Here is an 18,163-nt window from a genome sequence, read left to right as displayed (position 1 = left end):
GATTGATCTTTGAATTCGATCTTCAATGGGAAATGGATTTGAAAAAAACTTTGAATGGAAGACGATGATGAAAATCGTCTGAATTGGCTGTACGCACCAACATATCCCTACTTCAATGATGACTTACCACTTATCGAATTCAACTGCTTTATGATGTGTGGCACGCGAATGAAAGTAAATGCATACCACATTGACTCTCTGCTGATATCATTCTCGTTGCTCACATTGTGCAGTGAAATCAGTGCCGATCGAATCAATTCGCTATACACACGCCACATGGGATAGTTTTTCAGCTGTTGAATCATTTGTAAATGTGATGCGTAATTATTTGTGCTGCAATTTGGATGCAAGAGTACATTGACCGCAATATATGGTTGTAAACAGTATGTTATCGTCTCAATGTCTTCAACAAGCAGTGAATTATTTTGCACAAGCACTTCACCGTCCAGTTTCACTAAAATCAATTTCATGAGCAGTGTTTCGATCGGTTTAGCGTTCGTCAATGCCGCACATTTTTGATTGTTCATATTATTTTTTATGATAATCGATTTTTCTTGCAATTTCTTGAATAATTCAACGTTATCTCGCTTTGCAACAAAAATATTTGCCACTATGAATTGATTGGCCACAATTTTATCGAGTAATTTCTTGAGAATATTTAAAATTTGCTGGTGTTGCGTTGAGGTGAAATCGCTGGAGAATTGTGCTTCCAAAACAGTAGAAAATACTTGTGTCAACCAGTACAACAGATCAAATAGAGCACCCGGTAAGCTGGTTTCCTCTTTTATCGTTCTGAAAATTTGATAAAATGTATACACACGTGTTACATTCATGTAATAAATCAATTGGAATCAAATGAATGTTCTTTAGAACATGTGGTGCGATTTTTGCCTACCGACAGGTCACTCCATTCATGATCGAATCAACGAAATCCAACAGAGCAATCAAACAATATGGTCGATCAAAGCCGTCAAATTTGGCGATTCGCATGATGACCGACGAATGAGAAATTTGCCGTGAACATAACGAGTGACGAAGATATGATAGAACCAATTTATTGGCATCGGAACCGATAACCGCCTGCTGGATAATATTGTCGGCCAAGTCGAATGCATCGCCCGATACACCCTTCGGTAGCACCTGAGAAGATCAAGTTTTTTTGTTGTTGGTATTATTTTGGCTGGTTTATGGCCTTTCTTGAGCAACGGTCAATTTGTGATAGCTTACCGATTTAATGTATGTACCCCATTGAAAATTATCCCATCGTTCTCGCCACGCTCGTAATAGTGTTGTGTTGATTAAACTCGATTTATTCGCATTGTCCAAAGCCATTGTGGATGATGAACTTCTTATGCTAGGCATTCCGGTGTTGATATACCGTCTAACAAATAGAGTTGAATAACTCCCCGACAAACAAACCACAAACTCTCTCTACGAAACGAATGTGTGTGTGTGTGGGAAAATCTTCAAAAAACTGACATCAAACACAAAAAATAGCAAACACTATTTGAACTTTGATTTATCATCACTGTAATAATAATGCTGGAAACAAATTTGTATCGTTCACCCGGCAGTGCTCAAATACGTCGCAAAACAAGATTTGCATCGCTTTGACAGGTTTGAAAGCTAAATGTTGTTATAATGAATTTTCCATTATGGCTGGTGCTCTTAAACATACACTGTCAAGAATGCATCCTCAACTTAGTACAACACTTTTCGGTTGTTTAGTACACACACGGTGAACTGTCAATGCTCGTTTGAGTGTCCCTTTGTTTGTGTGTTTCAGTGAGCTGATCATTTGTTGTTCAATGAGCCGATGGAATAAAAATTCGATTATGCATCCAACTGTAAAGCGGGAGGTATGAGATAGCCTACTTATAAAAATGTGAGCAGTGACGCGTACACGGAATTGGCTGGCGTTTGGAACAGTGCGACAGCTGTCAATTTGAAATTTGATAAAAGAGAAGAAGACCGATAGAGAGAAAGAAGAGGAGAGAAACAAACAAAAAAAAACACAGTGCAGCGTTTGAACTGCCGTGAAGTTGGTCCTTTGATACGAATAATTTCATTCCCTGTACATACACACATAGAGAGGCAGTGTGTTAAATATTGAGGCATCGTATGTACTCTTCCACATTGTAACATTGTATTAACCGAGTAGTCGTCAAGTGGAAAAAGGCAATTAGAAAACAGAACCGATATACCGTGCAAATCGTTTACATACAAACAACACACGAAACATTTTTCGACACTCAGAGGGACAGTGATTGAAAATTCGAAAGAACGTTTCCACACTTCAACCATGCCACAGTGTGATTGCCAAACAGTTTTAATTTTGTGATACATATATGTATATAGACTTTTACGTACATGTGCTAGTGAATTTTCCTGACAGAACAAAAAAAAAAGAATTACTGACCTGATAAAAGTGACCGATTCGTTTGTACGATTTTCAAAAAGGGATTTCGATATCCGAACAAAAGTAGAAATGTTCATTTTGGTGTAGTGAAAAATTCATACATATATAAGATTTAAAATAAAAACAGCACACAGAGAAAGAGATGATCTGTGCTGTCAAAAGAATATCATTATTTTTCTCTCTTTTGTTTTTGTTTTGGTTATAATTTCTTTGATGTTTTGTTTTTGTCGTTGATTTTTCTCGGGATTTCCCTTCGATTTTTTATTTCGCGTGTGTACCCGTTTTGGAACCGAAAGTGAACGAGAACAATAGAAAAAAAAATTCGCCAGCATTAAATTGCATTTGATCAAAAACGAAAATTAGTTTAAATAAAACGAAAAGAAAACAATAAACGGAATTTATTCATTGAAAAAAAAAAACACGAAAGTGCAGTTCATTATTTTGTTCATTCGCCTCTCGTGCGTGTGTGTTTATTTTTCGCTTTTCTCGTTAAGCATCTTTAATTGTTTTCTTGTGATTACAAAGTGTATTTGCATACAAACACTGCTGTGGTGCAGTGTGTATGTATGTGTTTGGGATAGAGTGAAGCAGGAAAATTGACCATTCGTCATCAACGAATTTCGTTTTGTTGTTTTCAAAATGTGAGTTCTATATTCCATTCTGTCGTTCATTAGTATTTTAGATAAAGTCATGCTACACACAAACAGACGAACTTTAAACCATTTTATTCTCTAAATTGTCTACTATTACCACAATCGAACTAACCTATTGTTGTGAACCATGAAATACTTCAAATGTTTTGTTAAAAAAAAAAGCATTTTCTTTTCAACACTTGCATTCGTTTATCATTCGTGCATTCATTTCAAATGCGTTCTTATCTCCCCGACCGCGAATCTTCAACGAAAATGATAAAATTCCATAATGAAATTCGTATTGTGATTGCAAAATTAATCAATTGTATCGTCATTACTTTTGTTACTATTATGAAAAGAGTGTACATCCATAAATCAAGACCGAAAAAAAAAATTGGGCGTTGATATGCAAGGACGCAAATATATTCGCACACATCTGATTTCATTATCAAAATAAGTAAATGAAACGAAGAAAGAGAAACACAAACCTATTGTCAATAAAATCTCATTGTTGTACAATTATCATTCGTCGCGTTACATTTGGCTGTAAGCATTGACTTTATTCGAGGCATATTACGGTTTTTTTCTTTCTTCTGTTGTTTTTTTATTCGTCTGTCTTTCGCACGTGGTCATGCTCATATCGAACGAAATGTGAATTGAATTCGCACGTTATGTACAACATCGGTGGTTTAGTTACACAGTTATTTTTTTTGTGTATTTCAGCATTGGCCCCAATGCTCCGTTTTAGTTCGTTTGTGGTTTGTTATCGCTTCCAAATGCCTGTGCTACAAAATCGAAAAACCCGGTGTTCAAAGCTTTTTTTTTGTACGCACAATTTAATTAGCCACTTTGACACATGACTTTAAGCGATAAGCTTCGTAAAATACAACCTTTATCTAACGTGTGCTGAATTCTGTGTGAGATACAACACGGGTACATACATTTTGGTAGGTGTAATCGTGTAATCATCAATTTATTGATTACTTTATGGTCGATGTTTTGCCACTATTGATAATAACATGTATCCGTGCAGCCGTCGATCGGCAACACATCATCGTTTTCTCCGAAAAATGTGATATGTGTCTGCGTGTGTTGTTTTTTTTTCTCTCGTCTGAACTGAAATTGCCGCTCTGTTTGTTTCATTGCCCGGTTCAAATGATTCGATGAAAAAAAAAATGAAAGAAAAGACAACCGAACAAGTAAGCAAACGAACATAATAATTTCTTGGAAATTTAATGTTTGATTTTTGTTTTTGTTAATTGTATAATTTGATTTGTATGCACGTCACAACCGATTCCATTTATTGATGTTGTATTTGAAAATGGACAGAAAAAAACAGAAAAACATACACAGAGAGAAAGAGAGAGAGAGAGAGAGATAACGAAATGGGCATTCAATGACTGAAACCATTGTTAAAACGAAATTATGCAACGCAATCAATCGTGGAATAACATTTATTATTCATCGCAACTCGTCAATTATTTTCGCCGATCCAAGCATATAAATTGTAGATAAAGCGGTCTTCTTAGCGATGCAAAATAGATACGATACGCTTTTTTTCAATGCCCGGTCGCTGTTTTACGTGACACATCGCGTTTATGGTTCGCCTCATGGAGTTACCAATTAGTCACACGAATGTTAAGTATGACCGTGGTCTAGGTTAATAAATGACCGTTATCGGCACAGGAACAGCAAAAAATAATAACCAAACAACCGATCAAGAATTCGACTCACGTGAAATTCAACTCAAAGATTACGACGGTAAACTTTGCCTCATCAATTTTTTTTGTAGACTTTCACTTTTGGATGTGTGTGTTTGTCTCGATTGCAATTGTTTCTCTAGAAATGTACTCAATGTTTGCTATCTGCATAACAACAACAATATAGCAACAACGAAGACTTCTTGGCTTACCGATTTTGGGCCAATCTAAAGTTCATAGAATATTAATAACCGTTTCGAGTTTATGGCCATATGCCTTTTACCTGCATGCGACCGATGCCAAGACAATAGTATCAACCATCCGAACAGCTCATACACAAATGTGGTATGCCAACTGCATAATGAGGCAAATAATTTAGCAGACACACAACACACACATACATTTCATTTTCTGTAAATGTTTTTCTTTTCTGATTGTAATATGCGAGAAACGAGAGAACGAGAATATGTAGATAGTACCTAGCAAAGGTCCCATACAAACGCTACAAATTGAACTGATAGAATGAAGCCAAGTGTATGAGGGAACAGTGATTGTAACAAAGGATATGGAATAAGACAAAAAAAAACAATATGCATACAACGACGATGACGACGACGACGACGACAAGAACACAGAATTGTTCATCAATTAATATGCATCACCGCTTCGTATAGGCCACATTTCAAGATGCGCAGTTGAATCTCGGCACTCAGTCACAAATCATTTCACGTACTATATGTCTATACACAGTTGATATATCAATAATATTTTATTTGGAGTGTTATTGTAGATACATTGTCGATAAAAAAAGAATAAGTATGTGGTATGAAAAGCCTCGACTTAGGGAAAAGACCGACCACTCTCTTGAAACTGTTTGTTTATTTGACTTTTTGTTGTCGTTATATTATTCATTTATGATTTGATATGTGCCGAGAGTGGCTTTCAAAATGGAAAACAATGAAGAAAAACATTCACCCGGTCTCGATTTGCGGTTGCATTTACTGGAATCGAATGAAATTCCATATGATTTCAATTAGTCAGCAGTTAAATGCCTCTGTGTGCACATTACACAAATCATTGATTTGATTTTTCATTTTATTTCCTTTTTGCTTTTCGTCATTTGCCGCTTGTGTGTGTATGTTTGTATGTTCGGGCGTACTTCTTTTGCATTTTTCGTCTGAACTCACTATCTCATCTATTTACAGTTTGTTTGTGCATGCATCTATACTGTGTTGAAATAGTCGGTTTGCGTGCCCTACACTGTAAAATTTTAATTAAAATGTTTTGAATGAATAAAACGAGTTAAATACGTTAATTGTCGCTTAACAGCGCGGACTGAGACTCACACAAATAGAGAGAGTGAAAACGGTTTGTGTTCTATCTTCAATGTGATATTTGCAGTTGATAAGTGTTTTTAAAAAAAAGAAGCGAGCACAAACACTCACAATAGAGAAATCTGGTTTGCTATTCGTCATTTACAATCGGTGAAACCCACGATTGACATTTGTGGAAGCAGCGACCGATTTTGGTTGAGAGGGAATTTTAAGGAAATGAGATATTTATGACCGCAAATTTCATGTTATTTTTTATTGTTTTTTTTTCTCTCTCTCTCTCTTTCAAGCGCTGCTTCGGTGCATTGACCTCCCGAAAAAAAGTGTGATCGTTCCGTTCGAATGTTGCCAATAACAGAGATTATTTGCCGTCACGAACTTTGTTCGACCCCATGGTTTTCGTTGGGAATGCAGTGACTCGTGTCGCTCAAACTAAAATCAATCAATTTCCAAAAAACCGAATGATATCGTGTTTGTTTGGTCGAACATTGATTTGTATGGTTGATTTTGGCCATTTCTAAGTAACCCGACCATTGAAATTATTCCATTTTTATGTGTGTGTCATCAAACAGTACACAAATTCAACGTGACTAACAAATTGAACAAACAAATAAATATCACTGAATCTTGGAACCGATTCAATCCGATCCATACACAGTACAAACAATGAGGTCAAAACTCAATAAGTAACCAATTTTGAAATGCCAGAAAAAAGACACAAGAATAGAATTCTTTTGAAAAGACAATAATTAAAATCCATTCATATATCGCTTGTCAGCCACATCACAGACCTAAATATATACGTTTGCTGCTGGCATTTGCTTGTGAGTCATTGCATTTATATATATAAAAATATGTGTAAAAATGTCGGGTTTTTTCTCGCTCCCGCTTTGTTGTTGTGAAAGTACTTTGATAGCACACGCGGCAAGCATTTTATCCAGCTGGACTTTGTAATGAAATTCAAAATAATGCAATCAAATGATTTCGCATCAATTTTAAACATTAACATAAAATGCATGCAATTTTTCGTTGTTGTTTTATGATCAAGGTGAATTAATCGATTCGAATGGAAGCTTGGTGTACAGTTGCAATATACTTTATTTCACACCATTCAATTTAATCAATTTCTGTTTAGTTATGTATTTTTATTTTCCGCAGCCACACTTGCAATGGTAGTATATTTCGAATTCCACCACAATTTATTTTAATTGACTTAAATATAGGCCATTTTAGACGGTCGTTTCAACACATTGCGTATGCAATAACACGCAAATAAAATGTCTCAAAATCACCCCAATTAAAGTTCTCCACCGCCGAGAACAAATGCAAAACAATAATTTTAATTAATCACACCATGAAGATGGAGCGAATCAATTTCAAACCAAATAAAACCGATACAAAACTATTTAAATGCACTCTCTATCGTGTTCTGCGAAGTATTTTTCTTTCTTTCTCGTTCTCTATTTTTTCTTCCTTTCCTTCGTTTTCGCAGATTTAAATTCGTAGAAATTTACGACTTTTATTCGGCTGCATTTTACGAACAAATTACGCATTTTCCCAGCGAGTTCAAGGATAAACAGAGGAGAAATTCGTGCAACAAACAAGCACATGCAATTGCTTTAGGCACGATTCATTATGTGGATTCAGAATAACGAAAACACAAGTGCAGCAACAACCGTTTATTCGCTCAACAAATCGATTTTCTCGCTTCCTAAGGTCACATGATTAATTCTAAAACTTTTTTCTATTGCTCATTTAATGCATCTATCCATTGAGATCTTTCTCGTTTATCAAAACCAGATGCTTACGCAATCAATGCATTGTTTGTTGCTTGAAGTTCTGCGAGAAATTCTTTGCATACAATCACTTGACACTTTGAATAACAGTTATGGAATCATTCATCGACATTTCATTAGAAACATAGTGAGTGTTTGTTCTGTGAGTTGTAGGGAATACGCGTTAAACACCTGTGATCCATTCGCTGAATTATCTGAGTCATCGACCTAAGTAATATCTAACGATATCATTTTGACCACAGAACTTTTTCGATTCAATTGATTCCGTAGGCTCATATAATCCTATGCCAAAGGCAAACTTTGGGATCAACATACAGTTGAGTGTTACTTTCGAAGAGTTAGCCAGCCTCCGAAACAGCAACGAAGTGGTTTCTGCATATTTGTAGAAAACATGCTGTCAATGGAATAATCCCTAAGTTGCTAATCAACCAAATTAGAGGCTTTGGTACTTTTTTTTCTTCGGCCCAACAACAACAAAAATTGGATAATTCTAATGACTAGATCGAGAGGAGAGTATGTGAAAAAATTCTAATATATTTTGAAAGAGGATAGTATGTTTCCTGATGATTCTGTTGGCGTTAAAGTAGAGTATGTTGTAGTACCGTCTAGACTCTGCGGTCTTCACGGTTTTTGCGCAACTGATAGGAGATAACAACATGGTGTCTTCTGCAAAGTTGTAGTACTCGAGGTCTTCTATAACATTGCTGAAGACATCTATCTCTTATCTCTTATCAGTTGCGCGCAAATCGCGCACATAAAAAAGCAAATTTTATATAGAACTTTTTTTTTCTTATCATTTTTCGCGCTTTTCGCCGAACTGATAAAAGATAAGAGATAACTGACTTCAGCAATGTTATAGAAGACCTCGAGTGCTACAACTTTGCCGAAGACACCAAGTTGTTATCTCTTATCAGTTCCGCGGAAACCATGGAAAACCGCGAGGACCCGCCAAAAATGAACATACTCGCCTTTAACCATTTTTGAGTCGAAAGAAACTTACTCTTCTCTTTCATAACAACATAGTGGCGAAGCGTTACGACTACGCGTACCACTACGAACCACTACGTTTAGGGAATTAGTGAACGTAGTACTACGCGTACTCGTAACGCTTCGCCACTAGGCATAACAAAGTCAGATGAACTTACTCTCCTCTCGATCTAGTCAATAGAATTATATTAAATTGTGGAACAATTTATGCATACTTTGATCAACTAACACATGGTGATAAGCGACAAAGTGTTTGGTGTCTATCAACAAGTGTTTCACACAGCGTCCAATCGACAAAAATACACCGCATGATAAGTTGTTTACTTGCCCATTTGTACCGCTCTCTTTAAATGCTATTCACTTGAATGGAGAACAGATTCGAATGCAAAAGCCAACATTTAAAATGATTGCTAAGCACATTCTTTAAATGGAACAACGAATATATATATATATCATTTCGATGGTGATTAAGTATTCAAAGCGTTTATTGCAAATATTAAACATTCGAATGCTCATTGAAAATGATATGTGTGCAAATCAAGTGAGTCTAATGCCATACAAAATCACCGAAAAACGATGCATACTAGTTTAAATCTATTGTCATCATTGATGTATGCTCCAAAAACTTCGATCTAAAATGTCGAACGAAATGATTTCAAATGGCGTGCACAGAAATCAATATGCAAAAATTGAGCAAATAAACAGTGTTTCGGGTCGTATCAATAATGTTGGCTCAACGGCCAACACTACGTATCAACAACAAAAACGTATTTTTTTTCTGAATTGTAACACAAAATCAATCATTGTCATTGCAGAAAAATCGCGGTAAAACTAAGTACATCGAATTATTATCCGCAACAAAAACAGACTGAATTTAAATGGTTTTTATTTATCAACTCATCTGTTGTTAAACAAAAAGTCCACATAGACAAGCACGAGACGAGCATATTCTCTTTTATCTCATTAACAAATCATATTCTTTTTTAAATCTCATTTCAGACACTTGACGAACAAATAGACATAAATTTTAATGAGCGACATTGATCGATTGTGATTGAATAGAACGATTTCACAACACAGTGACTACATTACTAGAACAAGAGGACGACAGCAGCAGCAGCAGCAGCAACAACAACAAATACAAACAATTCGTTCAACAAAATGGGTCGATTTTCAGGGAAAAAATGTCGCCTTCTCACCATGATGGTGTTGACTGGATTTTTTTTCTTTGTGGAAATCATAGTCGGCTATGTAACAAATTCAATGGCATTAGTGGCAGATAGTTTTCACATGCTGGGTGATATAGCGGCGCTGGTCATATCGTTTTTATCTGTAAAGGTAAATAATCCGAGCGATTCATTTACCGTTGCTCTGGATATTAAAACAAAAGAAAAATGGTGCTAAGCATTTGTGTTTTGTTTTCATTTTTCGTTGAACTAATGTAGATGTCACCAAAGAAATGGTCCAAAAATACATTCGGATGGGCTCGTGCCGAGGTGTTGGGCGCTCTAGTGAATGCCGTATTCTTAGTAGCTTTATGCTTTAGCATCACAATCGAAGCGTGTAAAAGGTAATTTATTGGAAATGCACTGTTATCTACTTTATTCGTCACTTGAAACGATTGACACACAAAGGGAAAACGATTGAGCACACGTGAAAGAGAAAATGCTACACAAAGAGCTATAATGTTATTGCATTAATTGCAATTTGTTCGTCATTTTTTATTTTATTTTTTTTCAATTATATTCACATCTCATTCAAACGCGCAAATAACAAATTTTTGTTGACAATTGAATTAAATATACACTTTCTTAACGATTACATTGGTATGAAGTGGTTTCATAATGTTTTCAAGAAACTGTATCCATATATCTCCGCACAAAAAGAGACAACCAAAATTTCTTTCGTGATTAAATACCTTACACATAATTTTTTTTTTCAAATCGATTACAAAAAAAAGAAGAACAAGAACATATGGAATAGTTATAAGTTTGTTGTTTTGTAAGTCAATCCTATTTACTATATATCTTTGTCTTTCATTTATTATTTCTCTTGATGGTTTTACTAGAAAAAAACACTTGTAATTTCCAAAATTCCATTTCGTGTCGTTGCTAAAACGAAATTCGGAATATTGTTGTGAGAATTAACGAATGCATTATAGCGTTTGTGTTCGAAATTTTGTGACATTTTTTTTCCTACTTTTCTTTCCTTTGCGAAACTTATGTATATGTATATTGAACATTTTCGAACGAGTTTGTGTCGTCGGAAAATTTTGCTCGTTTTTTTTTGTCTTTCTCCAAACCAAAAAAAAATATATTGAATCACAATGTAAAGTCGCTTCCTAATCTCGACCCAAATAAAATGCATTTAAGCTAACAATTATAACATCGTAATACAAATTTACACGTACACTGTACTTTTTCCAATTTTAAAAAAACTGCTTCTGTCCTATCAGTTTATTTGTTTGACACATTTTTTAAGCATTTCATAAGATGTAGTTTTGTTGTTGTTATAAATTTTGGATTGAACTCATCGTCTACGTTAAAGAATCATGACAATTTTTTTTTTCGTTTAGTCTTAAGTACTTTTAGTGTCAAGCTAGAAGAGAATGGAGGGCTTAAAATCTATGTAGTTTTTTCTATTGTATTGTTCATTTTGTCTGCTCTTCGGCACGTTTGCGACGCTTGTTGAGTAATGGATTGTTTGAATTGTCCAATGCCTTGATGTGCATCTGGAAGAATTGAGAAGAAACAAAGATTATTAAAGGCCCTGTTGAAAAAGGTGCAAAATCGATGCGGTATTTGGTAGAATGAACTGTACCTGATCATAGTCGACTCGCATGGTGGCCAACGAGCGGGTCATTTCCTCTTGAACTTCAGGCCAAATGTCTTCGCCCTCTCGCAAAACGCGTCCAGTGTGCAATGGTGTTTGTGGCACGGCCGTGTATTGCTGAAATGAACAAAGTTCATGAGTCAAAGGCAAAATCAATAAAAGAATTAGTTTAGTTAATGAACACTCTTGTGCTGGGAAGAATAGAAAAAAAATGCATGTTACTCACAGCGATCCATTGATTTTTCATGACTTGATCGATGCTCAGCCGTTTGGTTGGATCAACATTAAGCATTCCTTGTATCAGCTTTTTCGCTTGATCGCTCACATTTTGCCACTCTGGATTCGGGAAGTCAAATTGGCCCAAACGAATACGTTTTTTCATGCCGGGTGAAATGGCCAATCCATGATTACTATAAAATGGTGGAAAACCGCATAATCTGTGGACGAATAAGCAAAATGGAATGTCACAATCAGATAAGACTCTATTTTTGGCATAGCGGATGTAACACATACAGAATGTACATAATAACACCAAGTGACCAAATATCACAGCTTTTGTCATATTTTTCGGGACCAAGCACTTCGGGCGCAACGTAATACGGTGTATAGCATGGTGTTTGCAATGTATCTTTTGTGAATGTCTCTTTGGCAAAGCCAAAATCAGTCAATTTTAAAACAGCATTCACTGCTGGTGATGTATAAAGCAGATTCTCCGGTTTTAAATCGCGATGTGCAATGTTTAAATCGTGCAAGTATTTCACAGCCACGCAAATTTCATGCATAATTTGAGCTGCCTCTGTACAGTGGGAGACACAACGACACAACATGAAAAAGATAAAAAAAGTTTTTTTTATTAGTATGAGAATAAAAATTGATACTAGTATAATAGAATAAGTTGGATTACCTCGTTCAGTGAAGGGTCCTTCGTCTTGGCGATCTTGAATTCGCTGGAATAATTCGCCACCTTCCATACTGTAAAAATAATAACAACAACAACAACAACAACAACTCCCTATTATTCGTTTCTATCTATTTTTATGCACGATGAGATGTGCGAAAAAAAAAATACGGTTGACACACTCAAATGTATTCAATTTAGGAAAAAATTAGCAGATCATCATCATACGATGTTTTTTTTTCAAGTTCTTTTCCTTTTCTGTCCGCAATGACTAAGAAATATTGACCGATCCATTTAATTCGTGTTTCGTTTTTTTTTTCCTCCCAATATATAAAATTGATTTGCACTCACCATTCCATAACAACTAGTAAACATGCTTTGCCACTGTAGGAATTTTCGAATACATCAACGATATTGACAATATGGCGACATCCGCTCGCTGCCCAATGCAAATCAACTTCACGTCTTGCCTTTGGATTATCGTGCAGTACTTTGAGCGCGTACTTTTGGCCCGTTGTTCGGTTGGTACATTGAACTACCTTACCGTTGATACCAAGACCGAGGACGGTATTCGAAATTTCATATGCTTCTGTGATTGGAGACGATTTTGGTTGTCGCGTTGAATCTCTCGCTGTAGTTGATTGCATTGCGCTTTCCGTGTATGTGAGTGTTTGTGTGGTGTATGAATTCCAGATGTGAAGATGATGACGACGACGATGTGTTCCTTTTTTAAATTGAATTTAGGTCATTTACAACATCACAATTAAACCCATTATACCGTTAAAATAACAAGCAAACGTTTATATAATACCTGTATGTCAAAAAAGCAGGAAGTAAAATTGCGATTGGCTGCGCCGAATTATTTTATTACTGTCTCGTTGAACACTCTCACACGATTTTATCGCTGTTGATTTTGTATTTGAAAATGCTGCTTAAATATGGAAAGATTGTTGTCATTGGAATACGATTAGTTCATATGCCAACAAGAGATGCAATGCGGTCTCATTATTTATTCACATTTTGGTACAGACAAAAAAAGAAAACGCGCGAATTTTCCATCGACATGCATAAATGTAACATTTGCTATTGAATATTTACAATATATGAACACTGAGATAGAGACGTTGTTGCAATGAATGCTAATTAAAAACGAAAATCGATTTACCACAACAATCTTGCGGCGCGCGCGACACGTTTCAACCAAACACCATGCGAATGAAACGGTTGGGTTTAGTTACTCAATTCGATTGACAAGACATTTTTCATAACCATTCTTCGTAAGTTATTCAAATAAATACAATCACACACACACACACACACACACACGCACATATGTATATAATCACTGTTGCGCATATGTATACATACATAGGTCGATGACGTATCATTACCAAGAATGAGACGAGGTAAAAAAAAAACACGAAAAGAGACGTTATGACATTCGTAACATATGGACTATCTATGAGTTTGCTTGAATGATATTGCCTTCAATGAGAGCCATGAAAAAGTTACGTTTTTATCACAAATGACTGACAAAAATCATGTTTGATCATTGACGTGATTGCGTTGGGCGGCACGTTGCCGAAATAGTCATTCAAATTTATACACAACTTATATTTTTGGCGTCTAATTCTCAAATCGAGCATATTTCTAATTCTACTCTCTTATTGCCAGATTTGTTTGTCTCAATCGTTTTGCACTTTTCTTATATGTGTTATGCTCGGTTTGATAATCATTCGGAAATTCCCCAGTGCAAAAAAAAAATCTATGACTAATACATCACCCTATCAAATTCAGTTGATTTCGAAATTGTTGTGCATTTTAGCAAGAAAAAAAAACATGAAAGAAATAAAATTAAACTTGGTCGAATGAAGTATTGAGATTATCATAAGAAAATGAGTTTAATTGACCCAAACTGAAATGCATACTGATTCAAGTTTTGAAAAAAAAAAACATACACACATCAATCATAAATTCAAAACACACAAGAATTAAAGGAGAGAGAAACAAACCAACGACAACAACAACACACAATTCTATTTTTGCTTTGATGAGAATGCTTGTTGCACCGACTGGTTTGCAATTTTCGTAGAAATTACAAAATAATTGCTCACATTTAGTTGGGTATATCGAAACCGATTGTAATCTGTTAAAACGTATTTAGTTATTGAAAATGATAATATTTTTTTGTCTCCATGCAGCAATTGCAACGGATTTAATTGAATCACTTGTTTGTGTTGTGTTTTTTTCTCCTTCTGCTAATTCCACTGCGGTGGCCAATACATTCGATCCTTATTCCAAGCTTATGCTTTTTTTTGAAAATCCGTTCACACACTCAAACACACACACACACACACACCAATTGTTTCGTTTTATGTTCGTTTCATTTAATATCCGTAACGCTGCGCGGCTTATATCAATTCATTATAATCGGTGTGTGTATTTTTTTTGTTCCTACTTCTTTGGCGTTGTTGTTGTTTGTTCATGAATATATATATATTTATCGCATGCCGCTAGTCAAGTCATTCGCATACATTTGCAACTACACTCACGCATATTTACACCAATAATTAAAGAGGAGAAGGCAGAAAAAAAGTCATAATAATAATAACTGCACATACACAACCATTTAAACTATTCATCATTGAAAATTTTATGAATAGAAAAGTTGAAGAAAAAAAAAAGAGTTGAGTGAGGGTAAAAATATAATCCAACCTTATCTTGCAACAAGTTAGTGTTGACAAAAAAGAAGACAAACAAATTTATATAAAAAATATATCCGCAATGAACGATGATTCCAATTGGAAAATATGTTATGTCAAAATATTTAAAAAATAGAAACTGAAACTTGAATTTTTTCCAACGAAGTGAACGACGAAAAACACAAAAACACACAGAGAAAATTTGACGTCGCTTCAAATGAAACTATTTACAAAAAGTTCGAACAATATTTTTTTTTTTTTTTTTTTTTCAAATAGAAAAAAGCTTAGGCAACATATTATGACGATTGAGGTATGATCTCTTATCTGTTCACGATGTTGCTTGTTGTTTTTCCAATGTTGAACTGATGTGAAGTTTGTTACCAGATAAAATCAAACTCGAAATGTGTCACATTTGACAGTGTAGCTATGAGTGTTGAGTTGAAAATTCACAACACCACATCAACCAACGGCCATGGTGAATTATTATGTCATACCTCATGCTATTCACCACATTGAACGTGTTTGAATTGAAATCAGTTTCTCATTCGTTGTTGTTTACATTCTCGTTTCGTTCTACAGATTTATTGAAGAGGAACCAATTCACAAGCCAGAGCTATTGTTATTCGTTGGCTGTATCGGGCTTCTAGTCAATTTAATTGGATTGGTTTTGCTTTATGGTAAGAATATTGATCTCCGCGTTTTGAATGTCAATGATATTTATTGAAAATTTAACGATTATTTTCCAATGTATAATCTGTCTATGTAGAACATGGTGGACATCACGGTCATTCACACGGTATTGCACGTTCGAATAATAAACTGGCTCAATTGACAAACACTGATGACAATGAAAACAATTCATTTGTCTACGCGGAAGGGGTAAGTCTTTATATGGCTTTTGCCTTACATAACAAATTTACATTTTATTCTCTCTCTCTCTCTCTCTCTTTCATTTGCAACAACATTCTAAGCAAAAAAAATTTCGTTTCAGGATCAGAAACAAGCGAGCAAATCGAATGGCCACAATCACTCTCACAACTCGACGCACATGAATATGCGCGGTGCATTTTTGCATGTGCTCAGTGATGCGCTTGGAAGTATCATAGTTGTGATTAGCGCCTTAGTTGTGTGGTGCACCGAATGGAGATACCGTTACTTCATGGATCCAGCACTTTCCATTCTGCTTGTTATCCTCATTCTAAGTTCCGTGTGGCCACTTTTGCGCGAAAGCGCTTTGATTCTTTTACAAACGGTTCCAACTCATATTCAGGTTATTATCAATTTTTATTGTGTATTTTAATGAATCTCGTCAGGTTTAATTTGGCCAAGCATAGTCTGGGGTGATTTACTCAACAATTTAATTTTTATTTCCTAACATTTTTTTTTTTGGTTAATATAGGTTGATGCCATTCAAAGACGACTACTTGAGAAAGTTGACGGTGTGTTGGCCGTTCATGAATTTCACGTGTGGCAATTAGCTGGTGATCGTATCATTGCATCAGCTCACATTAGATGTAGAAATCTATCCGAATATATGAAAATCGCCGAAAAGGTCAAAGAATTCTTTCATAACGAAGGCATTCACTCAACCACCATTCAGCCAGAATTTTTGGAAATTGAAGGTTTATTCAATACCGACGGTAGGAATTTTTTTCTCTGTTTTCTTTTTTATTTAATTTCCGACAAATGATCAATGCTAACGAATATTTTGTTCTATTCCTATTAGATGGTATCACCACAGCATTGAATGTGAATGGTTCTCAGGACGGTTGTGCTCTGGATTGCCCAACCACAGACGAAGGATGTGTTAAAGCCACTTGCTGCCAAACAAATAACAAGGTCTGCTTTATTACCATACAATTTATTGTCTTTCGCCGAATTTCCAACCAAATTCTATATATCGCACATGTTTCAATTTACAGAATCAACAGCCATCACCATCGGCATCACCATTTTTGGTTCGTCAAAGAAACTCGAATTCACGAAATGAAAGTGACATTGAGACAGGTATTTGAGAGTTTTTTTTTGTTTGTCTTCTTTCAATTGAACATTGAACAACATTTATTATACCAATATTTCTTTTTACTTGAAATGCAGGTTCTTTGCTGAAGTCGACAAACAAAGCGGCACCGACAATAGTCCCGTCTCAAAATGCTGAAAACCAACATCTGTCAGTTTGACGAACAAAACCAAGCAACAGTGATAAAAACAATTTATTATACCACGTAGACTTAGCTAAAATGAGTTTAAGTAAATAATTGGTTTTGTACTGTTAAAAAAAAGAACAAGAACAAAAAATTTAATAAAATGAACAAAAAAATGACACATACAAACAAACAAAGAAACAAGTAAACAATTGAATGAAACACATTATTACAACACGTAAGAGAAAGAGAGAAAAATTTAACAAACGCAATCAAATGCCTTCATTGCTTTATCAAAGATAGAGTGAAGCGAAGAGGGGAGAACAAAGAAAGAGTGAAAGAGATAAAAATCACAGAAAATCTAAAATTTAATAGCAATGTTTGCAATATTTACCGTTTATTCATAGCATGTGCGTGCGTGCGCGAGAGAGATATTATTGTAGTTTGAATGTTTTGTTTTTTTTCTCACGCGTCACATCGATCGCAGTTGGTTTGATCTTTAACTTTAAACTATTTACAATAGATTTTATCAGATTAACACGCGTTCGACTATTATTATAAACAACAAAGACTTTTTTTTTAAATAGCTAGTGTAGTCTTTTCCGAAACCATTTTAGTGCAGAAAAACTATTTCATTAGGATTCGTTTGAAGAAACGAGTTTTTTGGTCAAACTATTTGAAAAAAAAAAGACAGAAAACCAAAAACAATTAACTTTTCGAAA

At 35.1% G+C, this 18,163-nt stretch overlaps 3 protein-coding genes across 13 annotated transcripts; 1 reads left to right on the top strand and 2 right to left on the bottom strand.

The window, feature by feature from the left end:
• LOC129578330 (mediator of RNA polymerase II transcription subunit 24-like) lies at positions 1-1,774 on the bottom strand. The gene is made up of 3 exons (XM_055466694.1): positions 1,228-1,774; positions 896-1,140; positions 1-792 (listed from the first exon to the last, which is right to left on the bottom strand). Exons 1-3 carry the CDS (start codon positions 1,360-1,362, stop codon positions 108-110), a joined length of 1,065 nt encoding a protein of 354 aa, XP_055322669.1. The 5' UTR covers positions 1,363-1,774; the 3' UTR covers positions 1-107.
• A 3-nt stretch (positions 1,775-1,777) lies between these two features.
• On the top strand, positions 1,778-17,642 carry LOC129578328 (uncharacterized). Of its 5 annotated transcripts, none has more exons than XM_055466682.1 (11): positions 3,087-3,597; positions 3,775-3,998; positions 9,865-10,203; positions 10,311-10,435; positions 15,877-15,974; positions 16,064-16,176; positions 16,289-16,567; positions 16,697-16,937; positions 17,024-17,136; positions 17,220-17,304; positions 17,395-17,642. In XM_055466682.1, the coding sequence occupies exons 3-11, from the start codon at positions 10,027-10,029 to the stop codon at positions 17,475-17,477; spliced, it is 1,314 nt and encodes a 437-aa protein (XP_055322657.1). In that variant the 5' UTR covers positions 3,087-3,597; positions 3,775-3,998; positions 9,865-10,026; the 3' UTR covers positions 17,478-17,642. The 5 variants fall into 5 exon arrangements, with proteins under 5 accessions (XP_055322659.1, XP_055322657.1, XP_055322656.1 ...); XM_055466683.1 differs by lacking the exon at positions 3,087-3,597 and adding an exon at positions 4,085-4,250 and having other exon boundaries at positions 3,675-3,998; XM_055466684.1 differs by lacking the exons at positions 3,087-3,597; positions 3,775-3,998 and adding an exon at positions 1,778-3,060.
• On the bottom strand, positions 10,547-15,697 carry LOC129578329 (MAP kinase-activated protein kinase 2). 7 transcript variants are annotated; one of them, XM_055466688.1, is made up of 8 exons: positions 15,311-15,697; positions 13,407-13,526; positions 12,947-13,319; positions 12,602-12,669; positions 12,211-12,493; positions 11,924-12,134; positions 11,686-11,814; positions 10,547-11,596 (listed from the first exon to the last, which is right to left on the bottom strand). In XM_055466688.1, the coding sequence occupies exons 3-8, from the start codon at positions 13,240-13,242 to the stop codon at positions 11,516-11,518; spliced, it is 1,068 nt and encodes a 355-aa protein (XP_055322663.1). In that variant the 5' UTR covers positions 13,243-13,319; positions 13,407-13,526; positions 15,311-15,697; the 3' UTR covers positions 10,547-11,515. The 7 variants fall into 7 exon arrangements, with proteins under 7 accessions (XP_055322663.1, XP_055322662.1, XP_055322666.1 ...); XM_055466687.1 differs by having other exon boundaries at positions 13,407-13,523; positions 15,311-15,694; XM_055466691.1 differs by having other exon boundaries at positions 13,761-15,656.
• Positions 17,643-18,163: the final 521 nt, after the last annotated feature.

Source organism: Sitodiplosis mosellana, unplaced genomic scaffold (assembly GCF_009176505.1).
Source record: "Sitodiplosis mosellana isolate CC-2019 unplaced genomic scaffold, AAFC_SMos_1.0 Smas_scaffold_6226, whole genome shotgun sequence".
Taxonomy (NCBI): Eukaryota; Metazoa; Arthropoda; class Insecta; order Diptera; family Cecidomyiidae; genus Sitodiplosis; species Sitodiplosis mosellana.
This window is presented reverse-complemented; position numbering and strand designations above follow the sequence as displayed.

Excerpts from the sequence above, each read along its gene's own strand:
- LOC129578330 (XM_055466694.1), bottom strand. The coding sequence starts at position 1,362 with ATGCCTAGCATAAGAAGTTCATCATCCACAATGGCTTTGGACAATGCG. Across the intron at positions 1,141-1,227 it reads GGGGTACATACATTAAATCG|GTGCTACCGAAGGGTGTATC; the intron begins GTAAGCTATCAC and ends TGATCTTCTCAG. Across the intron at positions 793-895 it reads ATGAATGGAGTGACCTGTCG|AACGATAAAAGAGGAAACCA; the intron begins GTAGGCAAAAAT and ends TCAAATTTTCAG.
- LOC129578329 (XM_055466688.1), bottom strand. The coding sequence starts at position 13,242 with ATGCAATCAACTACAGCGAGAGATTCAACGCGACAACCAAAATCGTCT. Across the intron at positions 12,670-12,946 it reads TTACTAGTTGTTATGGAATG|TATGGAAGGTGGCGAATTAT; the intron begins GTGAGTGCAAAT and ends TTATTTTTACAG. Across the intron at positions 12,135-12,210 it reads GGTGTTATTATGTACATTCT|ATTATGCGGTTTTCCACCAT; the intron begins GTATGTGTTACA and ends ATTCGTCCACAG.
- LOC129578328 (XM_055466684.1), top strand. The coding sequence starts at position 10,027 with ATGGGTCGATTTTCAGGGAAAAAATGTCGCCTTCTCACCATGATGGTG. Across the intron at positions 10,436-15,876 it reads ACAATCGAAGCGTGTAAAAG|ATTTATTGAAGAGGAACCAA; the intron begins GTAATTTATTGG and ends TTCGTTCTACAG. Across the intron at positions 16,568-16,696 it reads CGGTTCCAACTCATATTCAG|GTTGATGCCATTCAAAGACG; the intron begins GTTATTATCAAT and ends TGGTTAATATAG.